General features: G+C 35.9%; 1 protein-coding gene across 2 annotated transcripts in view; it reads left to right on the top strand.

Moving 5' to 3' along the window:
• TXNDC11 (thioredoxin domain containing 11) overlaps nt 1–26,891 on the top strand; it is a gene marked incomplete at its 3' end in the record, with an annotated part of 32,103 nt that overhangs the window by 3,560 nt on the left and 1,652 nt on the right. Inside the window, exons 2-12 of one of the 2 annotated variants that reach the window (XM_080620081.1) lie at nt 815–889; nt 1,173–1,389; nt 2,145–2,242; nt 4,223–4,352; nt 11,625–11,718; nt 12,941–13,053; nt 14,213–14,413; nt 16,957–17,740; nt 20,153–20,298; nt 21,504–21,613; nt 23,548–23,628. In XM_080620081.1, the coding sequence (XP_080476207.1) occupies nt 815–889; nt 1,173–1,389; nt 2,145–2,242; nt 4,223–4,352; nt 11,625–11,718; nt 12,941–13,053; nt 14,213–14,413; nt 16,957–17,740; nt 20,153–20,298; nt 21,504–21,613; nt 23,548–23,628 (2,049 nt within the window). The remainder of the gene's footprint in view (nt 1–814; nt 890–1,172; nt 1,390–2,144; nt 2,243–4,222; nt 4,353–11,624; nt 11,719–12,940; nt 13,054–14,212; nt 14,414–16,956; nt 17,741–20,152; nt 20,299–21,503; nt 21,614–23,547; nt 23,629–26,891) is intronic. The other variant, XM_080620082.1, reaches the window with a different exon arrangement.

Genomic DNA, 26,891 nt, shown 5'->3' with positions numbered 1-26,891 from the left:
ACATGGAAATGAGAGTTTTTTAAGTCTGTATTGTAAAAGCAAAGGTTTAAAAATGGTTTTGAAATTTGAAAATGTCACAGTGTTGTTAGGAGGTTCCTTAACATATGAGTTTGACAGTGTTTGGGGCTCAGTAATTTTTATCATTATTTCAAAATTGTAACCTAAGAAGGATCAAATATCAGGTCAAAAGATTTTTTGCATTAGTTTTTTATTGTGTTACAAGGTAAAGGAATGCACAGTGTTTCATAAAATCCCCTGTCAGATAAGGAACCATTGCAAACTAGAGCATTACAGTGGTGCAGTCCAGTTCTATCACCTGACTTACTCTGGTGTAAATAAAGCTAGTGGAAAATTTTGGAATTCGGAGAATGTAAAAAAAAGCAAATATGATCATTAACTTGTACTTAAGGCAATTTATACCATAACAACTTCCAGACACCTTGGAAATGTGGAGTTCTGGATTGTTTGATTGCTGATTTGATAGAAAATGGTTTCCTGAGTATTTGGTTTATATACTTGGTATTGCTGGTTAAACAAATTTCTGTTAAGAAAATTAACCTGTCACAATCTCTTTAAATCAAGACTCCTATTTGTTGATACTGTCCTTACATTGAAGAGGAAATGTGCCTTGAACAGCTTGCCATCCCTGCTCTCTTCAGTAAAATAAACCAAGACACATTTACATGTTTTTACTTAATACAGTATAAAATAAATATAAAATACTTTAAAGCAAAGTGTAAGAGAGGGTAATAGTTTCTATTTATATAAACATCACATCACAAAACTTTATGACCAGCGTCTCTTCTTTTATCAGGGTGCTGTTACCTAAAGTACAAGTGTTAAAAGTGGATGAGGCCAGGGAAGAAATCCAAAGAAATCACTCTTCCTGGTAATTTTATGCTCTATAGGAACCAGCAGTATGAGTGTGAGCTAACATACCCATAAACAGAGTGCATGGAATCACGGTGTGACTTTCTAAAGCTTGTGAAGGGTGATCTTTAGGTTTTTATGGTATGTCATGAAACTAACTCAGATAATTGTAGTCATTCGCATCAATTTCTGAATTTTGTCATTGCATGACCTTTGCTAAGATTAAAAATTAGGGCTTTGGGCACACTTTTTTAACTCCTGCTGTACAGTCTCAATAACGACTCTTAATTTCTTGCCTGCAGCCGAGCAAAAGATGTAACGATGCCAGCAAAACTTCCAGTGAATTTTTTCTCCACAAGATCTCCAGTCATTGATCTTTTTCGGGGACAGTTAGACTATGCAGATCACCTTCGTCAGGATTCAGAAATTGTGCTGTATTTCTTCTATGCGCCGTGGTGTGGCCAGTCCATTGCAGCAAGAGAAGAAATAGAACATGTGGCCAGCAGATTGTCAGACCAGGTAACTCCGGGGAAGATACAAATCTTAAACATGACCTTTTTTGTCTCCAAGATGATGCTAATTTCTGGCATCCTTTGAGAACCAGTAGGACTTGAATGCTTACAGTTTAGGGTGACTCTGAGAACCAGTAGGACTTGAATGCTTACAGTTTAGGGTGACTCAGCCAATTGTCTTTATTTTAATTTAACATACAGAGCGGTAGAATAAGTGGAAGCAACCTGTGTTTCCTTCTTGGTTGTCTGTTATTTCTACTCCTGAATGGGAAACTCTAGAAGTTTCTTCTTGTAAAGTGTTTCCAGATTTATTCACCTGCCTTCAGACGGCAATTGCAAGTTTACTTCCAGTTCCAGGATCCTTGGAGACCCTAGTAATTGTCTAAGATTGCAGCCATAGCACTGCTTTCTAGAGGTTAGTTACCTATGAACACTTCACAGGCACTGCTGTCAGAAACCTCTGCTTGTTGCACTCCACTCTGCAGAAAAAAGTAATGAATGTGGATTATAGGTTAGTAAATTTGAAGAATTTTGATTAAGAATCTTAAAAACTAGACTCAAAAGTGACCAGAAGGATTTCTGTTGGAAAATGACAAACAAAAATAAAATCCTGTGTATGAGAGTGAAGAGGAACAGATGTAGAATACTGAGTTGAAAAGACACTGAAAATAGCAGATGGAACAGATTGGAAAAAATGCTTGTTATATGAAGAAGGACACAGTAATGTACTTTGTTAGCTGTGAATTTTTACCTGCTTTGTAGGTGCTGTTTGTGGCTGTAAATTGCTGGTGGAACCAGGGAAAATGCAGGAAGCAGAAGCATTTCTTTTATTTTCCTGTGATACACTTGTACCATCGGAGGTAAGGTTTCATAAGTCCAGTCTGGGGTTTTTATTGTTGTTTTGAGAAACAGAGATATTGCGTAAAATATTGCATTTTGAAAATGTTATATTTATGGCTATAGTAAATAGTTGTAGAGGAGGAGATTCTGGGTGAAGCTCGTCCTGTATGCTACTTGCGTGTCAAGAAGGGCTGTAAATGTCAGTTAAATGACATGCTGCACAATTCTTTATTTTAAGGAAATTTTCTTTTGCCTATGCATCTCCTGGAAGTTCTGCCTTCAATGAAAAGTAAACAGCTCAGACTTTTATATAAATTTCAGTTGTCTGCTTGCTCTGTAGATGGATTATATCAACTTGTCCCAATTTGTGACAGCAATAAAGTATGTACTTAAAGACTGTTAAGTTAGTGGAATTTAAGTGCGTATTTAAATGGCACTATATATCAAAGACTTCCTTTTAAATTTGAACTTCACACTCACTTTTTTATGCTCCAGATATTGAGATATCATTGTATAAAATTCTATATAATGTCATTTTTGTTTCTTTTAGTATTTGTATGTTTTGGTTTTTTTTTTTTTCTCCTCTGTGAAGCAGAAGGTAAGGATGCACTTTCCAATCTTAGGTACAAAAGAGCTGTATGCTGTGTAGTTTATCGCTTGCATTTTATTCTTGTACTTTATTCTTGTACATTTTAGTCTTGAACTACAGCTCTCTTCCATTACAGAGGCTGATTTTGGTTTTTTTGGAGGGGATTTATGTGTTGAGGAGGAACAATCCTGACCTTTGTCAGCTAAACTTCGAATAGACACAGAGGGCACTGGTGTAATTCAAACTGTAATAAAAAATCCCAGCAATCCCACTTGGATGCACATTGACTTAAATTTACTTGATCTTGAAATAACACCATAATAGATGGAGCACTTGGGTATTATCGGTAACCTTAAACAGAGTTGCAACAAGACGAGACGTAAATTCATATTGATACTTCATAAAACCCCCAAAGGGCAATGAACCCCCTCATGCCTGAGATATTAAACCTTGAATGTTGCATGCTGTACATGTGACATGGTGAAGCAGTGCATGTTGCTGTTAAAACAAAGTTTAGTAATAAGCCAAGTATAGGATGTAGAATAATCTAGTGGGCTGTAGAAGACCATTTCAAAGCATCTGAATATAGGAATCTCACTGTGAGTTTAATATTTTTGCAGTGTGTCTACAGATACAAACTATATTTAAAAATGCATCACATTACATTCTTCAGTAGGAATGGCCTAATTCTTCACAGTTTCTGTGTTTGATTTCATTTTGGACTGTGATGCTTTGTTCAACCTAATAATAGATGCAGGATTTCAAGGGGATGAGGCAGAAGCTCTGGAAATTGTAGCCCCACAAGCCCAGCTAGCCTTCTGTTTTAGCACTACCGAATGTGGTATGAGCTGTTTTGTCAGATGGCTAGGGCAGAAACTGTAGACTTGTTGGACCTGTTCATCAGCAGTGTGACTGTATTTGTCCCTGTTTATTGACTGCTACTTGTAAAAGTCTGTGTAAAAAATACTGCACCTTTTCAGATTGATATTGTTTGAACTTTCTAAGGTTTAAGAAAGAATCAAGGGAAAATAGTGACATTTTTCAGATCTGTATTTTTAAGTCACATGTATTTACTTTGGATAAAGCAGAAAGGTATCTATATGATTTATACTTGCATTTTACCAATTTCTGCAATGGGACTGAGAGGTGGTCTCCATCCTTTTGTCCCCACCAACACACTGCACCTACTCATAGACGCTGTGTTAGAGTCACTGCAATGTCTGCACTGTACTTCAAGCCTGGTAACACAACTTGTCTATTAGCTACAGAAGGCACTGTTAGTTAACACAGAGATCAGTTCCCTAGAGACTGAGCATGCTGTCCGTGTAACTCCTATCTCTGCCACCCCCAGGAGGGACTGACTCTATTGTTAATTTAAGTCTTAATGATTTATTATTTTTTTTGGTACTAGTTTTGGACCAATTGAATACAAAGGCCCAATGAGTGCTGTTTATATTGAAAAGTTTGTTCGCCGGGTGATGACACCACTACTCTACATCTCGTCTCGATCAAAATTACTAGATTTCCTCTCAAATTATGAGGTACTTGTCTCTCTTCTCTAGCTTTACCACTGTGGTTCAGAAAGAGTTTGATTTGTTTCACAGTTAAATTTGATCTGCTCCAAAGTACTAGTTTATTTCCAGGATCCTGAAATCAGTGCCCTGTAAGTTTGCTCAAATCATAAAAATATGAAATGACAAATTCATAATGTTCGTTCCCTGTATAGTTACTCTTACGATTTAGTAATGCTCTTAAAGTACTTTAGTATGTAGAGACAACAATTGAAGTTGTTACCTCACCAAAAAGTTACATGTGAACAAGAAAGAAGGGAGAAATCTTTTAACAATAATCTTGCAGTCTAAGTTGGGAAATTATTTGAGAAATATGTAACAATTGCTTAAATTTTTAAAGAAATAGTGAACCTTTCTAATAAGTCTGTTAAGTAAAAAAAAAAGTGAAATCAGTTGAAATAATGGCTCCTAACCACTTTGTGTGCTGTAACTTTGTGATTTTAATCCACTGGTATATTGTGTTTTATTAATTTTTGGTCAATTGTGTTCAGAAGTGCCAAGAGTGGTAGCAATACTAGTGGATTAAGAACCTCCAATTAGACAAAATGCTCTTAACAACAGAAGCATTTATAATCCCTTTATAACTGTTCATTTCTGTAGTGCACAACTATAATCTTACTAAACCCTAAGCTATTAGGGCAGAATGAAACACCTGATCAACAGACTGATGCTGTAGCAGTGTCCAAACCAAATGAGGGGCTTTCCAGTGTTTCAGAACAAAGCAGAGGTCCTCTTTGAATTAGCACTTGTCCTAATGACTGGTTCTGCTGCATGCTGGAGCATAAGAAGTGCTGGTAGATGAAAGCTGCTACAGTGTAAGGGGATGCGCAGTGGTAGTTAGCATGGGTAGGTGCTGTGCTGTTCACACTCAGGAGCTTTTTGTGGGTTTAGTTTTCCAGTGTTTCAAGCGGGGACTGTGAGTCAGGAATTGTGTGTCTGTCTGATGCTGATGCTTTCTGTGATCCTTTCACTGCTTTGGTTTTGCCATTCTAAAACTCTTGTTACTTTTTTGCCTCTTATAGAGATTTTAAAACAGCCATGCTTGGGTTTTGGTCTGTGTTACGTGAATTATTTCTTAGTAGTGTGAAAAAGGTAACTAATAAGCACAGTGTCATTAAGCTTATATTTGCTTTCCAGCAGGACCTTTCTTCTGGAAAAATACTAAGATAAAAGACAAATTTATGGAGGAAACAGAAAATATTTTTTTAAATACTGCTTAGCAATTGAATAGATGACTTTATTGCTATGTTCAAGCTCCCCCCTCCCTGTGCTTTAAATTCTGTGGCTCCAAATGCCTAATCTGTGTTTATGTTCAGCATTTGTTAGTTCTTTTTTCTGAAATGGACTAAGCATATAGTCGGATCTTCGTGCTGCCCTGCAATCATTTATGGCTGAGTTTATTTCCCAGACCGTGACAGTAGGTGCTGAGTTTGTTACCCTTGTAAAGTTAAGGAAACAGGGCAAGTCCAGAGGAGTGCAGCAGGAGAATGCTGAGGATCACGAGCTGGGATACAGAGTATTGTACATGAAGATGGATAGAGAGGGAAATATAGGCACAAAGGAAAAATTCCTTTTAAACCAGAAATAAGCACTTAGTTTCATCATTTTAACCGGTTAGAAATGTTAATACTTTTCTGGTATTTCTCATATAAGTTGAGGAACTTTATACCTTTTGCAGGTGAATATATAATCCAGGAGGTGACTCCTGTTTTAGTAGAAAGTGTTAAGTTTAGAGTAGGTTACAGGAAGCTCATGTATGGCACAAATTGCTATTTTGAGAGCCTTGGCTAATGTTTTCCTTTGATTTTTGATCCTTCAGATATTAAAAATGCTAATTTTTAGCAGAGGAGAGAGAAGACAGTAAAGGATGGATCATTGGAATTTTGATTACTGCTGCTTGATCAGGCTTTTGTGATTTCTTCATTAAAAAGATTATTAATTTGAATCTCAGAATATTTTCTGAAAGATTTATCATCAGTATCTAATTTGCAGTCCTGTGTTCTGGTAGGGAATGGGTTCTACAGACTTATGTAAGGGGTATTTACTTTTGACTTGAAAATTTCAGTAGAAAAGAACTGCTTTGTAGCTGATCCCCAGCCTGCGCTTCGACAGTTCCTTAGTGCCCAGTCTGTTCCTTGGCTTTTTCATTCTACTTTGGGATTAAGGTCTCTCATATTAAGGAAGCAGTAGGTCACAGAGCAGTTGCCCGTCACTCACTTTTAGTCCTCATTGTTTTGTTTCCCTGTCCAAGGGTTGGTGTATAATAATTGGTGTCCAAGCACTGTGTATAATCTGGAATATGCAGTAGGTTGGCAAGCTATAAGTAGATGAGTGATTCATTTGCAGGGCATCGTGTTGAGCTGAAATTCTCTTTTCTTCATACTTAAAAGAACTACTGCACCCTTCTTTTCTTGTTTCAAGGGCGTTTTGTTGCTGCCCGTCAGTTTGCTGATAGGGAGGACTTCAAGCCCATAGTTGTCCTTTTCCATCTAATCTGTGAAGCTTTTATGCTTTAATCTTGTGTTCAAATTCCAGTAGCCAGCTTTTCACAGAAAAGGGTCTAGCAGAGAAAACCAGGAGCTCTGTCCCCATTCAGCTGAATATTGCAATCAATTAAACATGTTAGCATGCCTCAACAATCAGGACTGTAAAGGTACAAAGATAAACATTCAGAAAATTTTTGTAAGTTGAAACATACCAAGAGATACTGAAATCCAGCAGTATTGTATATTATATTCACCTGTTAATTAGCATGTTTTTATTTTGAAGAAATACTAATAAATAGATAGTAATACTAGAAGAAATACTTATAGAGAGATTGTGGTGTTAGTGACATGGTGTTTGTTATATCCATTCCTCAACCAAATCATGACTATTTGGAGATGCTGTATTGCTCTCACAGGAGGGCGCTCAAACCCCATGAAAAAAATTCTGGTTGAAGAAAAAAAGTACAGATTCTGCATTTTCTGATACTGTGTAAGGTTGAGGTTTTTTGTGCATGTGATTGTGGACTGATACTAGTGCAAAACTAGAACTGGGTAAGAATTAGAATTTAATTTTTGAGAGAAGGGAAAAAATTCCCACTTGGAAAGAAGTTCTAATCTTGGAATATGTAGGAAGAACTGAGTTACATCAAGAGAAAATACGCATTTCCTACCATAACTCAGTTATCTGTAAGTACTCATAGTCAGACCTCGTCTTTTCTTAACTGCAGAGATGTAACAGTTTCATTTTAATCCAAACTGGCATGTCTCGTTGTTCATCTAACTAACCCAGCTACTGGAAACAGCCTCCTCTTCCCAAGGCACAGAGAAAGAAAACATGCAGCTTCTTCAGTTCGACAAAACACTTCATTCACTTAAGAAAATTACGTGTGCCCAGGGCACATTTAATGGCTTTCGGAGAAGTGAGGGAGGAGTTGGTCTCTCTGGGAGGTAGCTGCTATGTGTCTTAACATGGTGTCAGCTTTCTTCTTTGCTCTGTTGGTGTAGAAATGCTTCCTGAGCATTAACCAGGTGTGTAGGATCTGACCCAGAAGTGGATTTGACTTAATAGCTTGCTCTTGTGTGGGTACTGATGTGCATATGTGCTAAATGATGGTGTGAGAATTTGCTTTCAGTTCTGGATACACAATTAACATCATTAATTAATCATTAAAGATGAACAGACTTCTACTTGTAAATTTTATGTAGTATCAATCAACAGGTGCTTCTTTGCATTTCTACATTATAGAATTAGTGGTATGCAATATTGGTGGTTCTGTTCCCCAGAGGTAACACATTCCTTTTCTCTTGCTCTTTTCTTTCCTGTATTTGCAGGTAAAAGGAGGCAGGAACTGCCTGCCTGCACAAGTCTGAGATTCTGATGGGGGGGATCTCCCTTACCTCAATGCAAAATAGCCACAACATAAAAATAAATAAGTACAAATTGGAACAGAAGTCACTTAATTGAGTAGTAGAAGCATTTATCTAATAGTAAAAGCCGGTCAGCAGCTATGGTGGTTGTTTTTCTGTTCTCCATTCACATTACTTTTCATTTACTGGCCTTTACATTACAGAGGTCTTTCATCACATAGTCATTTAATACTGTCTTTCTGCAGCTCCTCTGAGCCTGCTTCAATGATGATCAATGAGCTTTGGAAATTTTATTCCTCAGCCTTCTCTTCCTTCTCAGAAGTGTTTATAGAAGTGTTGAACTCTATGAATATCAGTACACATCCTGACTGGCTGACTTTGACTGTGGAAAACCAAGAACTTCTACCTGTACTTTTCGTAACTTTTCTACTAATCTAGAAAAGGACCTTCCATGTTACTTCTTATCACCTTAGTTTCTTCCAATATGTTTGGTAACTTCTTATAGGCTTTTGGGGAAAACAGTATGCTGCATTGAGTAGATCAGTCATCTACGTGCTTGCTCATTCCTTCAAAGAACTGTGATAGACATGAGGCATGGTTCAGAGATAAAAACATTCTGGTAAAAATTACTCACTTGAAGATCTCTGTTAATTCTTAAAGTTTCTATGAGCTTGCTGTTCTTTAATTGTTGAGATTCTTGTCAAGTCTATTTATGTGATTTAATTGGCATCACACATCACTTTCCATTGCTCTGGTTCAGAAACTAAGCAAGAAATAAGCTACACGACAATTAGTGACTTTGTATTTCCATATATACATTTCAGTAGATATTCTCATGACTCTTCACTATTGATATCTTCAGGTTTGTTCCAAAACCTTTCCTACAGATGCTTGATTTGAGGCAGGTACTGGAAATTGTTCCATTCTAGCAATGCCAATGCTCCTAAGTATTCCTATGCCACATTCTAGTATTTTATTCTCCAAGTTGATATAGCAGCAAGTCACATTGCATTCAACTGGTTATTCCTAACTGCCTGCATGTAGGTAGTTAACCATAACTCCACAGAGATGGTTTCCCAGAAGCAGGTGATCATCAATAAGAGCTTGTATGTAGATGCCTACATAAACTGCATGCAGGTACTGTTGCTAAATCAGTTACTGTTGTGGAAGTTCTTACATTAAGTGGGAGTTGCTGCAGTCAAGGTCCTCTTGGCATAATTGTATTCAAAACTAGGAATCTCTTATTTATATCAATAAATCTCTTCATAAGACTTGAATCTCACTTGTATGGAGCAAGATTCTTTGTTGCTAGCACCTGGAAGTGTTCCATTTTGTTGAAGCAGAGTTGGTATTAGCAAGTGATTCTCTCCACTGAGAGAACAGGAAAATCTGCATGATACTTGAGAAGAAATACAGCACTTTAGACACTTTCCTCTTATTTATAATGCAGCCTGTAACAGGAATGAAATTTTAATTATTCTAGGATGATCACTGAAAGGACATTAATTAACAGGCATATAGCATTAATATATGTTGTTCCACTACAATTTTTTTCTTATTGAAAAAAACACTTTCCAAAAAGATTCCTGGAAACATCTTACTCTTCACAGTGTGGAAGTTTTAAGCTACTATTAGTGTACAACAAACTGGCAGTCAGAATCAGAATGTCACCTTTTTTGATATCTTTATAAATATTTCTACATCTGAGTTTTGGCTTGTCACATTTTACTGACCCTTCTGACTCTCATTCACTATTTGGTGCCATAAGTTCAATTCATATAGTAATGGTACTCAGAAACAGTCCTAGGAAATGGGATCATCTTGTCTGTCTCTTTATTTTGGTTCACTTGAATGCTTTACAAGTTTTTTATAAGGGATTATTTCCTTTTACTGTCTTAATTCGGTACTAGGAGAAAAAGGTGAACAGTAATTACTAACCTGTTTATTGTTTAAAAAAAGGAGTGCTGCTATTTTGCTGTATTTTTTCCTTCTGTTTTATTTCCATTTTTATTTCCTTCTTGACAGTTTTTATTGCAGAAATTTCACTAATTGCTGGTATTTTAATAATCTTGATATTTTTCTTGGGGTACCTTGTAAGGAATCTTTATGAACAAGAGTCTTGTATTCAGCATTCATTTATGAAAGAGAAGTCCTGCCTAAAAAGAGCAGTCATCATTTGGAATGGGCAATGTTGTTATCGGTGAGCATCCTAAGATCACAAATTCATACTGAATTAGCTCAATTTGCATGGCTGGTACGAATTACTGAATTAATATTCAGTATTATATGTAAAACTCAAAAAAAAAAAAATAAAGCAGGCTCTGAAAAAACAAATCAAAATGCTTATGTGGGAGTGTACTTGCCACACAAATACATGTGATGGTCTGTGAGTCTGGAATCTTTTGTTCCACAGCAATCCCTGGAGTGCTCTTGCTTTGTGTATCAAATGCTCTTTCTGTATGCATGGGTAGAACAAGGAAACATGCAACACAAAGCAACCAACTTCCCTCACTTACTATCATGACAATTTATTAGGTCAATTTGAATGATATGTTAAAAACCACAATTAATAATGATGTTAATGGATTATATTTTCAATATTTAAAACCAAAACTTAATGGAAATTTTGGAATAAGAGAAGTCTAAAGACTATGCACCTCTGTGTTCCAAGTCAGCTTCTCCCAGGTTCTCTTCCTGAATTCCATATGAAGGTATGCAGCCTTCATACCTGGCAAAGTCAGTAGGCCTATTTAGGGATGAGCCTTTTAAATTTCAATTTGTCTGTTTGGCAGTTTGAAAAACTTTATGGATATGTGGGTGTGATATGGGGCTCTTTCATTATTTTTGTGTAGCTGCTTTCTTACCGACTTCTGCAGGATATGCTGAAGGAATTTGCAATGACTGATGTGATGGGATGATAAGCCGGTCTAGCAGCTCAAGTATTCGTGCACAAAACGGTGAATCCAATGTAGTTTCTAATTGTGTGCAACATAGTGAACATGTTTGATACTCCAGTTCAAAAAGAAGTTTTTATGATGCTTATGGTTCTTATGTTGGTGCTAGAACTGACTCAGAATAGTTGCAAAGCAAATATTAAGTGTTTTTAGTGAACTTTAATAGCTAACATGGGAAATAATGTGGTTTGAAACTTACCCATCTACATCCACAAAAGCCCTCTCTCATACATAGCTTTTGATTGGCAATTTTAGAACTGATTTCCATTAAGTATTTTAATATTAAAACTTTTCTTGCAGCACAAAGTGACTGTTCTTCCGTAAATATTCTTGTCTTTTAAAAATATTTTGTGTTTTACTGTAGGCAAATAGTTGCTGTGCCCCATACGTTTACACTTGAAAATAACTTAACTAACTAATTCTTTTTATTTCAGCCTGGCGTTCTGGGATATTTTGAGTTCAATGCTTCACCTCAACCACCCGGTTATTTAACATTCTTCACATCAGCACTGCATTCATTAAAGAAAGGTAAAAGCTTCATTTTCATAATTTAAGCATCTGTGAATGAGTTATGTATATGGACATCAGTATTTTTTTGCAATATTTTGTAACTTGGGAATTAATTCCTTTTGAGTGTTTCTTGATATTGACCTAATTACGAGACTGTCTCTTACTACAGTGGAAGGATTGCTTACATAAAAGGCTTATTATGGCATTGGCCATCATGAAATAAAGCCTATGACAGGCTGCTATTCCAGGATACGTTAAGATACAGTTTCCTCAAAAACCTAAATATGTTGCTGCAACCTGTACAGGAGCCATAATCAGAGTAGCACTTATTTAAATTGAACTCAAGAGTGTTTGTCTTGTGCAACATTTGAAATTTCATATTCAGAGGCATTAGGATGAACTTGGCTTTGTCAGTACTTAGTAACTGAATCCAAGAAAATGATTTGGTGGATGGAGTTAAAGAGCTGGTACAAGGTAGCATGAGGAGAAGGACTTTCTCCCCCTGTTGTTTTGCATTAATAATCTAAAATATAAAACTTCTTGCATTTAAATATGCAACTTTGTATATGATTAGTACCTATTTTGTGGGTCATAAATTCTGGATAGAGTTTTCTTAAAGTTAAGATTAGCACATTTTATGGATATTCCTGTCAGCAAATGAAGGAAATTTATACCATTATTCTGATTTTTACTGTGCCGCTAACTTGGTACCTGATATAGAGCAGGCTCTCTTATATTTGTTTTCTGTAATTTCCCCATTTATATGCTGGGATAGTTTTTTGCAATATAAAGATGACAAATATTCTATTCTTGTGGGTACATATTTATAAATATAGGAATACTATGATACATTTAATGCATATTTACTGTAAATGTACATCATCTAAAGAATCAGTGTTCATACTTTTTCTTTACACATACCTCACCTTGGCTTATGAGATGCCATAACACATAGCAAGATGCATCTGTGATACCAGATTCTATATTTAATAAGGAAGTCAAGAAACTGCAAATTCAGGTTAACATTCTCTATACTTTGTGTGCAGAAGAGGAACACATTTATTCTTGTTGTCTGCTTTTGTCGTCTTCCTCACTTAATCACCAGTATTGTATTCAGTAAGATTTCTGTGCCTTTACACAGTAATGTCCTGTTGTTTTGGTTTGAAGGTGTTCTAAGACTTTCAGGGGAGAGCTTCAGTGTGTATAATTGTATTTAAAAACTGAAAAATTGCCCTTTCAGATTACCTTGGAACAATACGCTTTGGAGTGATCACAGATAAACATGTTGCAGAGGAGGTTTCATTGGTGCATTCAGGCAGCGTGTACTTGCACAGACATGTCAACACATCTCTTGTGAGTATTTTATTTATGTTGTAGTGCCTCTGAGCCAGTACATGGAGAGTGAAGCTCTGTTGTTATAGGCCCTGAATAACTGTTTCACGGAGCTTTAGGATACAGGATTTTTGTACAGTAACACACATTTTCATTCTAGAAGTCAGCAGCTATTTTAAACATCAACCCAAGTTGCTCACTTCTATCAAAACATAACACAAAGCCCCAAGCATCTCAGAAATTACTACACAAAGACTTTTTCCTAAGGTTTCTAACTCTTTAAGTGGGTCAGAAATAGAAGGCTACTTGAATGAGGATATGGACAAAGAGATTTTGTGGAGAGAATAGGAATAGTGAAAACTGTATTTTGGTTTAAAATATGACATTACACTGATCAGAAAAATCATGCAAATTAATTTAATTGAAAATTTATAGTAACTCTTGATCCACATGCCTTGGTTTTGGAAGAGACTGAAAATACCTACTTCCAGATTTGCTGTGTGACATAGAGACCTTATCTATCCATACTGCTACCATGAGTGGAAATTCTGTGGTTGTAATACGTACTTTATTCATTTGAAACTAGGGAAAATATGGATTTCTTGGGTTAAATTACTGGTAACAACATAAAACTACTTTTGTCTGGGCAAATGATTTAAGATAAACTTGCCGTAATTTATTAAAATGACTGTAGAAGTGGTGAGTGCTTCTTATTATGTATGCCTTTTCCGTGTGTTCAGAAATAAGAAATACCAGCTATAAATTCAGTGTTCCTGCTGGAATCTTAAAAGACTAATTTATAACGAGTTAATTTGGTGAACGAGTAGTAGGAAAAAGTTTTCCAATATACTGTAAATCAGGATACGTGATGATACTAACTTAGAGTTATTCATTTATAAAGAAAATATATATTGGTGAGAAAAAGATAAAAAAGATGTAGTAAAAGAAAGAGGAGGTTCCCTGGTAGAATACTTTCTCCCTCAAAGGTTTAATGTGTTACTATGATCTGATGAACATTTGGAAAGTTTTTCTAAAGGGAATGGGTATATGAAATGCTGAAGCTTGAGGAGTAGTATAATTAAATTTAGGGATTTTTAGGCATTGTATTAAAAAGGCGTAATTGAGAACTGCATTAATTACAAACAAGTGAGGACAAATAATTATTTTCCCCCCCTTCAAGATCTATCCAAATGACATCATGAACTATACTGCTGAGAACATTTGCAAGTGGGCTCTAGAAAATCGAGAGATGCTCATACGCTGGCTGAGACCACATGGTGGAAAAAGCCTTCTTCTAAACAATGAGCTGAAGAAAGGACCGGCACTTCTCATATTTATACCTTACAATCCCTTAGCAGAAATTCATCCTCTTTTAGATGAAGTAAGTGAAATGTTGTGGAGGTTTTTTTTTGGGGGGGGGGATGGTTTCTTTTTTTTATTACTTAAAAATACTAGAATTTGAGAACTCTGGTCAGGGTTCTGAGCTTAATTGTGACAGATATTTCACTGTTCCAAGTATTCTCTTTTGTTTAAGAACACTTTTTCTCAAGCCATATTATCCCAAGTCCCTTACACTGGTTTGCATCCCATACAACATGCCTTGTGCCAGCTGTTGTTTAGAACAAGCACCTAATTCTTTTCCTTTATTTCCTTCTTCTTGTGGTGAGTGCTGGGTGAGAGATGCAGATCTTTGGTCTTCTGTTCCAGTTTACAAAGCTCAAATGAAAGAGTAAGAATGTATGGAGTATTGCGGGACCTGTGTTTTGTCCATCCATTCTATTTCTCCTCGCCTTCCATCTTTCCAGACATGATTATGCAAGGAAGAACAGACCTTTTATTAAACCAGGCAGTGTTATTTGAAGTATAGCCCAATTGAAAACCTATTCAGAACTAATCTGATTTTTATATTATGTACATTCCTGATTCGCCTTCCAATTTTCTCTTCCTCTGTCATTATTTCTATTTCTGAACAGCCCAGGACATGAGTTTGTGTAACTCTGCAGTAAAGGAGATAAAGAAACCAACTTGGCTGAAAAACAGATTTTCCACAGGCTTTAATGCACTGTCCCATTTGGTGCATCACAAAGCTGCGCATCACAGTGGTGATTACATAGCACTGAGGACAGTGTGGAAAAAGAAAGAAGAATCAGAGGAAGGTGAAAAGTGGGGCTAATTTTAGGTGGCAATGCTGCCTTACGTATATGGCATCTATGTCCTTCAATGTGTGGTTTCCACAAGGAGGCCTAATTAGTATTGCAGTGTCTGAAACAATGAGGAAGAAAAAGAAAATAACGTACAATACAATATTTAGCCAAATTAGACATAAATACAATGAAAGTTAGATTGCTGCAAAGTGGGGTTGGTGAAATCTTTGACAAAGACTGGAAAAAACCTGTGATTATTCTTGTACCAACCTGTCTTGTTTTTAGCAGACCTAATTCAGTGATGCTTGTTACAGATTAAACATTCTAGTAACAGGTACCACTTATTTAGAGCAAATCAGTGCAACATAAGATGTTCCATTTCAGATTTTATTCTTCTAAGTAATAGTATTTATCTATAACAAAGCAAGAAATGATACAAAATATTCCAGTTGGTCTTGTGTAGCTTCACTGTCATAGGGAGATATTACGCAACTTGTTTACCATAGGAAGAGATGTTTACTGCAGATGTTCTGTGGAGTTCATCAAGCAGTGAAACCACTTGACTGGAAGGAAGTGACAAAAAACAAGGCTGTCAAGTTGTATGTTGAAAGCTCTAAGAGCAGATTTTTCTTTTTCTGATAGTAGCTCACTGAAGTGAGATTTCTTACTGCAGAACTGGTTTTCTGGTCATAATTTCTGTTCATGTTCCTCTATATAGGTAGTCCAAATTATCAGGCTAGATTATGGTATGAGGGGTCAAGTTTATTCTAAGTAGTTAATTGAGCATTTTCAGGATGAAAACATCTAACAACAAATTCTTAGACTGTAATGAACTTGGTATAAACCACATCTTAATGCTGATGGTCCTGTGACACATGGCACCTTAGATGTGATGCTTCGCCATCCCTTTGATAGTTATAATGATTCCTATCAAAGTGGTCTGGTGTAAGCAATGTGTGTATATTCTGTAATTTGATTATTTTTAATGTGATAGATTAAAGGGAAGGGAAACTCCATCTTTTGTTTTCCTTTCTTATATGTGATGTTATTTAACTCCTGGAAAGAAAATTCCTTCTGTGGTCCACACAAATGCCTTTTTCACTGCTTGTTTCCTCTTGATTAAGAACAAAGTGGTGATGCAGCACAGGAATGTTTGCAGAGAGGCAGGCTTTTCTTTTTTTCTTTTTTTTTTTTTATTTTCCTTTTTGGTTTTTTCTTCCAGTAAGTCACACATTACTATATGCAAAGTACGCCAGTAGTATTACAACCATATGCCCGTGGCTGGGAAAATACTAACATTGCTTCAACGCTGTTAGTGATTGCTACAAAAATTGTGTACCACCTATAGCAGGCAAAAGCTCCAATCCCTTTCATATGGCAATGCTTTTACTTTCTTCTCGTATTGGGAAATTCAGGAACCTTTACTGATTAATGCTTCATGTAGTGGGATTTAGCCTTAAAATGCAGTAGTGATAGATATGATGAAAAGAGGACCCTGGGATCAGTGTCATGGACTGAAAAAATATTTGAAGTGGCTTCTTGTTCTGTACATTTAATTCTTACACACTGAAGTATCTGAAAATTTAACTTCGCTATCAAGTCAGAGCCTTCTGTAATCTCTCCTAAGAATGAAGGAGTAGTCAACTTCAAGTTTCTGAAATGTTCTCATTGCATGTACGTTGTTAAACCTGCAACAGATACTTGCGTTGAAGTGAACTATGTACAGTGAATGTTGCCTTTTTTTTTTTTTTTTCCCTTTTTTTTCTCCCCTGCCCTGCAGATTACCAAAGTGGCCTTGGAATACCACAACTGTAATAAAAGCCAGGCAGCTGAGCCAGATCTTCAGCACTTAGGAGACACTGATTCACCAGCTTTTGATTCCTCTGCACCAGATGCACATACAAAATTATCAGAAACATTTTCGATAACCAAGTCCCCATGCTGTAACACAGTGGTGCTTCCACAGTGGCATTCAATATCTAGAACTCACAATGTCTGTGAGCTTTGCATTAACCAGACACTTGGTGTCAAACCAAATAAAGTCCATGTGCCACATTGTAATTTTTTTGAGATAGAAGCAGCTTTGGACTCTTTCTACCTCCAGGAACATACCTTTTTTCAAGTTATATCAAATACCATAGAATGCAGCAATTTCTTAAGTTTCTATAGTCCCTTTAGCTATTACACTGCATGTTGCAGGACAGTAAACAGGCATTTTTTAAGCTTCATTAGTTCTGAGAAGACCATCTTTCAGACCCCCAAAGTAACATTTTCTTCCCATGGGAAGAAAGATGACGCCCAACATTCTGTTCCTCACATTGAGGATAGGAACTGTTTTATTCCTGATGTTCATAGTAGCGGCACTAACTTCACTGGTCTGAGCTGCAGGACCAACAAAACCTTGAATCTCTATCTACTGGATTCAAATCTTTTTTGGATATATGCAGAGAGACTAGGAGCATCAAGATCTACTCATGTTAAGGAATTTGCTGCCATTGTTGACCTGAAAGAAGAAGTGCACTATGTCTTGGATCAAAATCAGTCACTTGTTGGATCTGCCCTGGGTATGGTATCCACTATACAAATGTTTGAAATGAGAAAATTAAGTTTGCAAGTAAGCTTATCAATGGAAAACTTAATGCCGTTTTGAAAAGTGAGACTACAGTCAACATTGTGAATCGTAATTTGTTCTGTTCTGATTTATGTATTAGTTAATCAAGCAGTAGACTTGTGTTCTAGAGGATATAAGAACTAAGTTTCATATACCAAAAGTATATGAAGTTAAAAGTGAAACACAAAATGTGTAATTCTTGACTGGCTGAAGCACTGTGAGATTTGGTAAAATCTAAACTAATTTGCTTGTGGGGAAAAAAAAATTACTAAGTATCCAACAAACTTGGTATTACAGAAGACATTTGTATATTAATGGTGGTGTTGATGTTTGCTCACCCATTCTGTGTACTGAAATACCACGGACAAGTCTCCACTTGTAAGCAGAGACTAACCCTTCCTCTTGTCTCTGAAACCAACTTAGAAATTGTTTTAAATTTATTTAGCAAAGTATGTGTGTTTTCAAAGTAGGTCTCTGTAATGGTTTTGGCCAAATGTCTCAACACTCTTATTTCCTGCTTGAATCAGAGGAAAAAGAAACCTAACAACCAAACCCAAAACAGAACTAAAAAAATAACAAATCCAGTGCAGTTCTGACTTATTTGCAAGTTACTGACTTAGGCACAACATGCCTAATGACATGTGTTTATGTATCATGATGACATGCAAAACTGAGTCCACCTGTGGAAAATGCAGGAATTTTTTGTGTTAGCAGTGTAAGCAAACATGGAAGTAAATTCAGTGAATATAGCATTAAAATAAATTGTTCAAAATGGCATATCAGTAGAATTCTTACAGCATTAATTATGTTTTGCCATAAATCTGTAAGTACAAAAGTATGCACAACAGACTTGTTGGTCTTACGGATCTCATCCAGCCCTGTATCCTGTCTCCATCATAGCCCCCTAAAAAAATCATTCTGGAAATCCAAACGAAAACCCCAGTGAGCATAAAAGGATGCTTAGGAAAAATTAAGAGCAGAGTTAGGACACGTTTCCTTTCCTTTTCTGCTCCCAGTACTTTCTATGTCAAACTTTTGTCAGGTCACGGGATTTCCTGAGCATGATGAAGGTTTCTCTACTGCGTAACTCCTTCTATTCTAGGTCACCTGAACTTGTGGAAGACTTCTGCTTCTACATAATCTTTCCAAGGATTGACTATGATTTTATGTTTGGGGTTTGTGTGGGTGGGTTTTATTTTATTTCCTTAAGCCTCTTAACTTTTGACATTGTAAAATTACCATCCAGATTTGTATTTAATGCCTTTAACACAATTTAGTTTTTACAGATGGTTTCTAAAAATTTAGGACCAAGTCTTTTAATTACCCCTCTCCTTTCAGTTAGTGCTTACTCATGCATAGATATTCCAAATCAGGAGCTCTAGAAAGACAAAAAAAACCCCACAACTGTTTTGGTCTGATGTGAGAATTTAATGAAATGCTGACTAATAAATGTAAGATTAAATGTACTGCTGTTTTCATTTCAGAGGTAAACTCGATGTTCTGGTATTTTGTATGTATGTAAAGTGCCAGTTTTACTTTGGCTGAGGTTTTGGATTGGAAATATCAGCACAAAATGTTTTTATCTGATGAAATAATTACTCTTAGCATGTTTAATATTATATTTTTGTCTTGATTATTGAATACTCTTATAATGCACAGAATAACATTTCTCTATCTAAATTGAAAAGAAGGATACAGTCACTATCTTGCAGCAATTTAGAGAACATAGTCCAGGCTCAGAGTAGTGCAGCTGAAGATAGTTGAGGGCTTTGGAGCTAGCTTTACATTTTTACCACTGGCCAGCTACTTGTTAAATACCTTAAAACTAAGAAGAAAGCTGAATGAAGAGGATGGTGGTCACTGGTGAACAAAAGGTGGCTGGTCATATTAGCATGGGAACAGCACAGCATTTAAATGTCAGAAGAAAAAGAAAAGTACATGGACAGTAATTAAAAATGAAAGAATAAATGCAAATAAATGTTTAATTAAGCTGTCAGGATAAGGGCCTGAAAGTGAAAGAAAGTGAAAAATGGTGAGAGGATACTATTTATGAGTTAGCAGATATGTGGTTAGGAGCGTAGACAATTATTATTATAGTACACTGAATAAAAGTAGAAGCAAGATTAGAGAGTAGTGTGACAAGTGAAAAGACTGTAGTGAGCAAAACAAAACCAGTAAAATCTTATCTTGTTTTCACATCACTGTTGGTTAATCAAGAGTTGATACCAAACTGTCAAAAATTACTTACATGAAACCAGGTTTGAATTTGTATTTTCTCTGTAAATCTTCTGAATCCAAAGTAAAAACTGCCAGAATCGTATTTATGAAACTGAAATATCTTTGTTATGTATCAATTTAATTTCAGAGAACTTCATAAAAAATTTCAGTATTCTCTATAGTCCCTTGAAAAGGCATCTTGTTGATGACCCTTCAGTCCATCTTCATGACCAGCATGTAATCACTGAAGTGACTACTAGTACCTTCCATCAGACAGTGTTTTTGAGTGAAAAGGTAACACCTCATTGCTGACCAGGTTTCTTGCAAATTGTTGCTCAGACTTTTGAAAAGTGGGTCTCATTCTTCTTTGACATGGATGTGATAAAATACGTTATTTTGTAACAATTCAAAACGTACCTTTTCTTTACAAAAGGCAGTTTGGTATAGTGTGATCTTAACTAAATCTGCAAAAGATCATCTTATGATGTTAATCCAAAAGTCAGTGCAACTGATTCCCTGACAAGGTTTCAACAAGGTTTGTTGGGTTTTGGGGAGCTGCTTGGGCTTTTTCAGTGGAGAGGAGAGGGCGTGGGGGCTTTCTTCCTGTATGTTTGAAATATAGATTTTAATTTATTAAAAAAAAAAAAAGTGCCTTTTCCCTTTCTCGCACTGTAATAAGAACACACCTAAATACTTAGGGTTTAAAGTAACAGTGAAGAATATTCTAATTTTTGTGTTTTATACCTCAAAGGAAATGAAGGCACCACAACTTGTTTTCTGTATGTTACATTCTTTTGTAAAAGTTAAAAGTTATTGCAAAGTAGACATAATAAAAAAAAAAGAAAAAAGAAAAAAAAATCCAAAAGGTTTTAAATCTAAACTATTATTTGAAAGCACACAGCAAAATACCCCAAAACTCTCACAGGTGAAAGCTTTCTAGTTACATACCATGAAATTGCTTTAGATCTCACCCTGAACAGTAATTAAATCACTTCGATTTCTTAAAGATGCGATAGTAAGGATCAATATCTATTATCTGTCAGGTCTGCAATGAATGTATGCATCTCAAGTAATTGTTTCCAGTAGCCCTAACTCCTGCTTTGCTAGTTAGAGGCAAAAAGAGGTCTAGATACCATCTCCCTGCCCTTGCCATGAAGTATACAGTCACTGTTGGATACATAAAAGTTTAAGACTCCAAGAGAATATTGGGAAATGTAGTAAACTTTGGTGCACTTCCACTTAAAGGGAATGATGCTAAACTAAATCATCTAATCCTCTTCATTTTGTCTTTTTCCTATGGAAATAGAATTCACCAAGTTTTTGTGTATAAACGTGGTAGACAGAGACATCAGTAAATATCTTAAAGTTTATTAACATTAAGGTATGGTTTCCTGTCACATATGAAGGGTTCCAAGTTTCAGATGTTGTGAAGACTAGTGCTCCTTTACTGTGGATTAACTACAATAGATAATAAAATTCTTCTCAATTTCATTTTTCAGAATGTCTTGCTGCTCTATTATGCACAGTGGTGTGGATTCTGTGCTTCTCTTAATCACATCTTTATTCAACTTGCTCGGCTTCTTCCTCCAGATAATTTCATTGTGGCAAGGTAAAAAAAAATTCTATTTTCAACTGTCTGGAATAATACAAGTTCATTGAGGTCATCAGCCTAGAAAATAATTACTTTTCTTTCTCTCTGTAATCTTGCAGTGGTAGATGTGAATGTCACCTGCTTCATTTCTCTTTGAATGCATTAGTTTCCCTCTGTATAGATTTGGTGGGTTTCAGTCTCACTGTAGTAATTATTCAGTTTAATTAAAAAGAATTTTTAAACAGTTTTAGCAATTTTTAAACCTTAAAGCTTCCTGATTTCAGGAAGTGAATAAATAAAACAACAGCAGAAAATAATTTTTACTCCTCTATCTGATAATTTGTAGCAGATAATAATATCCTGTAGTACTGTATTTGAGAAGGGTACTGTGTTTGAACCAGGAAAAATACATATTGTTGGGTGTTAATCCTGATGAGCAGCTAAGCATCACACAGCTACTCGCTCACTTCCCTCCTCCACCCTCAGTGGGATGTGTGAAGAGGAATGGAAGAATAAAACCAGTAAAATCTGGAGGTCATGAGACAACAAAACAGATTTGTTTAGGATTGAAGGATAAGTGGAAGGAGAGAGAAGAAAGCAAAACAGGTGATGTAACAGCAATTACTCACCACTTCCTGTGGGCAGAGCGATGTCCAGACAGTTCCCAAGTAAAAGATGGGTAAATCCCATAAAACCCCCCCTTTTCCCTTTTACTGCTGAGCATGATGTTACAAAGTAAGGAATATCTCTTTGATTAGTTCAGGTCATCTGCCAGGTTGAGTCCCCAACCCCCAGAGTATCCACTGTAGAGCAGAAACTGGTAGAGTTTCTACAGAGGAGGTAGAGTAAGAAACAGGGAAGACAGCTGTCATCACAAACCTAAAACGTGGCACCATACAAGCTACTAGGAAGAAAATTAACTCTATCCCAGCCAAATCCAGTTTATAGACATATACATATATTTATATCTATATATGCATCTATATAATATGTATTATTATATATATTAAAATACATTTTTGTGTAAATTAAAACATGTTTTTGTTTGGCATTCACAAGGCTTTTAATGTTTCAGTGCAACCCAAACATTCTTGTTCATGTATTTGATAATACATCAATACTTACAACCTCTGCTCTGACTGCATCCTTGTTTCATTCTGACTGAACTTACTCCAGAAAGCAGAGTGAGATGTATAAGAAAAAAATGCGATTAAAAATCTGGAGTTATCACCTGTTTCTAATTGCAGCTTTATTCCCACAGGTGTAGTGCTATTCTCAAATCTGTATCCCTTCTCTTTTTTGACATTGAAGTTCTCTCATTTGCTCCATTATTTTTATTGCAGTATTACTTACGTGTATCATCTATGATTTTTCTATAATAAAATTGTTGTAATTAATAAGAATTTTATTTGTAATCTAACAAATGCAGAGAAAAACATAAGTAATTGAACAAGTGTTTCCTTCACAAAATCTTGTGTTCCTTTAGAAAGAAATTATGCCTTTAAGAATATGCTTGTCCTTGGAAGGAGCAGTTTACTCCCAGAACTACTCAAGGCGAAAATATTCATAAAGTTGGGCTTGAGGAACAGCGAATAGATAAAACTTCAATTTCATGTTCAAACTCTTAGGCAGGTCTGTCTGTTTTAGAAAAGGAAGGTGGGTACACAGTGAAGATGTGATGAGTGATGTGCAATTTAATTGCTGAGTGAGAGCAGTTGCAATACTGTACACTTTTTTTCTAGAAAAAATCCACCACAGATATTTGTTAAACTTAGATTAATCTTTTTGAATAGCAGCAATTACTTCTGCTGACTCAAATACACAATTTGACATTTAGACTTACTTTCACAGATTTGCATTTTCTTCTTGCCAACCCCTAAAATGGCATTTTACAAGAAAATACAGATTGTTCATCTGCCAGTTCTCTTCATTAATGTGTATTTTCTTAACAGAATTGATATAACTCGAAATGACCTTCCATGGGAATTTATGACAGACCGTCTCCCAACCATTTTATTTTTTCCTTATGGGAGGTAATGTAACTCTTTTTCTCTTTGGGTGTCTAACTTTCATTTTACTAAGTTGTAATAATTACCTGGTTACCTGTTTTAATAGAGAAAAAAGCCAAACAAATTCATTTCTGTATATGAATTTTTACTTCATGTGTATTCTAATCTAAAAACCAAAAAAACCCACCAAACTAACAGACATGGATAGCTGATGGTGTGCAGATAGTGAATGTTCTCGCCAAATGTCATAATTTAATTGTTTGTAAGTCTATCTTTATGGGCAGCACCATTCTTAATCTTCTTCCTCAGTTACTTTTCTGTATTATTTGGTTGTATTTCATGTTATTATTTTGGCATGATTCAAATAAATTAGTGAGTGACGACAGGAGGCAGGAAAAGGAAAAATGATGTAAATGATGGTGCAACATAGCTCTAGTGCTACTTGTATGTAATTGCTTCTAATTGGCTAAACTAAGAGACATCTCAAATAATATTATAATGTATTCTTGCAGTAAAATGCAAGGCTTTGCTTGCAGTGTTTTAATGAAGAGAAAAAAAAATAAGCACAGATGAAAAGTAATCCAGGTCAAGCTTGGTCTTGTTTAAGAGAACAAAAACAATCCTGACGTGACGGAGGGGAGGAGATAGATTTTTATGTGGGTTTTGGTTGGGGGTTTTTTTTTGTGTTTTGTTTTGGTTTTTTAAGACAGATTTTTTACTTTAAAAAGTAGAGAATCTCGGTACTAAAGGAGGGCCTATGCAAACTTATGTAAGAACTTCCAGTGTAAACTAACACTATGGTTATTGAAATACCTTTTTTCGTACTTAAAACAACACTTACTACTTCACTATTTCACTTGGGCATTGATACATTTTTTTCAAAGTTCTAAATTTTTTTTATTGAAATAGCAGAGATACTTTAATTGTCATTAGTGTTCTACTGACTGATTGTTTTTAGCAGTAATTTAAAAAATAAAGTAACACAGCATTGCATTTACGGATGCTATAGAATTACATGTGCAATTGTTTGTGTACATTGCCAAAATGTTCTAGTTTTCATTCAGATTTCAGTAACAAGCACTGGATTTTTTTTCACAGGAGAAAAGTATCAGCAGATTTGTTGGCATTCTAGAAGCCTTACATCGTTTCTCCAAAACTGAAAACAAATTAAGCTTCAGTAGTAGTTTTAACACCTACAGAGGAAAATATCCAAAGGAGATTAAAAGAAGGGGTACATGCTGTTGAAGCAAAATTATATACAGGAAGCAAGACCTTGAAGAAGGAGTGAAGAAAGAGAGGGCAGGGAAGTGTAGTTTCAAAGAGACAGCCAGGATTGAGAGTAAATTCTGGGATGATGAAAGAAAGCTGAGGTGGAGGAAGGGAATTGATTCATGAATGGATGACCAGAAAAATAAGCAGAAAAAAGGAGGGTGGGATAGAGAGGCACAAAGGATGAGTCAGGAAAAAAAGGAACTCTGAAGGGATGTAAAAGGGCTGGAGAGTGCATTTAGGACTGGCATATGCTGGAATGGCGTATGAGGGCCCTGAATCCTACTCTTCCTCTGCAGCAGGGAGAAATTCTGAAATGCAGTGTCAAACCTTTGTGTTGTGTCCAATCTGTACCAGTACAAACAGTGCAGGTACATCCAACCCCAAATAGGCTAGGAACAAGAAAGAAACCTTGGGTGCAAGAGAGCAAAGAGCTTTTGAAAGCACTCAATTTATTGTTTCAGTTACAGTTCTGGTGTTACATGTGTGCCCTGTGCAGTAGACTTGATTGACCTTGGGTTTGGTTTTTCTTTTTAAAAAGATTAATACTCAGTCTTACACAATTACAGTTCTTTTAGCAAGGAAATAAAAACAAGCACTATAATAAAGGTTCTTTGCATTGTAAAATAAAAATTTCCACCCTTATCCCTCAAGATCTCTTTATCATCAGCAAATGGTAATTCAGATTATTGGTACTGTGAAGTGTTACGTACCACAAAATCTTTAAACCTGTGCCTTAAGCTTTTCAATTCTAAATTAATGTTTTAATTCAGTACAGAAATAGTTTCATTTCTATCATCCCAAGTTCCAACTCATCATTTCCCCTGCAGTAAGCCGTGCACATCAGACTCCCTCTGCCACATTCCTCCAGCTCAGTTCCAGTCCTTCTGTGTTCCCTAGGTCAGTTGAGCAGCAACTCAGCTGGGAGTCTGCGTTACTACAATGTCTGGTATTCCCTTTTTCTTTTCATAGATGCTCATTTTGCCCTGGTCTGTGTTGTAAAGGAGCTCTAGACTGTCTCTGGTGTGACAGACTTAATAGTTCTAGTAAGATTGTTTTTATAATATTCCAATTGGTTTTATCAAGGTACCTCACCTCTAGTCATTGTTTTCTGTCCTGCGTTTCCTTTCCAGTGTGTTTTATAATTTGTTGCATCTAATCAAGAAAATTAGGTTTTGATAGTATCTGTAGTATCAGTAGCAGTACTAGAGTAGTCATTATATTAATTTTGGATATAATGGGGCCTCATATTAAGGCTCTCTGTGCAGCTCCTTATGAGACAATTTTTGCAAACCAACTGTTCTCAGTTACTTTCCCCCCATGCTGTTAATATTTTGGTTTGCTTTTTGCTCTAAATAGCCTTTTACCTTTTCTGATACATACTGTGGTTTTGATTAGTAAGAATGGATGATGATGTAGTAAAATATTACCATGGTATAATGAGTCAGTTTTGCTTTAGTGTAGACTATTTTTTGCCTAAATCATGTTATGGTTCATTAAACTTGGATGGGAGCTGATTGTTAGCTCAGAAACTGCTCATGCTAATTATAAGACTAACTTGGTTGATCACTAGAAGTCTGCAGGGGAGGAAAAATCATGTTGCTTGTGCTTCCAGAAATAACTTAATTTTGATGAACAGGAGCCTCATCTGGCTGAAGTTTTTTTTTTAATTACTGATAAAGTACAGTATCTGTCCGCTACCTGAAACACAATAAGTAGCTTTCAGTAAATGTCATTGGCATATGTTTATATCCCATATTCATTTTTGAGGCAACTGTAGTTGGTAACTGAGTAACTCATGTTCCAGATGCAGAGTGTGAGCAATTCAGAAATGTAATGTCACATGCAGGGGGGCATAAGTGTTGTCCATGGTGTGTGTTGTACATGAACAGCAGTGGTAGACTTTGAGGCTTTAGGCATTATACTTGAATCTGGCTTTCTTGCTTTGCAGTAATTTTTGTTTATGTTTATCCTTTCTCTACTTGGGTAATTTACCCATGTCTGAATACATGCTATAT

Source organism: Psittacula echo (assembly GCF_963264785.1).
Source record: "Psittacula echo genome assembly, chromosome: 5".
NCBI classification, from domain to species: Eukaryota; Metazoa; Chordata; class Aves; order Psittaciformes; family Psittacidae; genus Psittacula; species Psittacula echo.
Note: the sequence above shows the minus strand (reverse complement) of the source record. Positions and strands in the feature narration are given on the sequence as shown.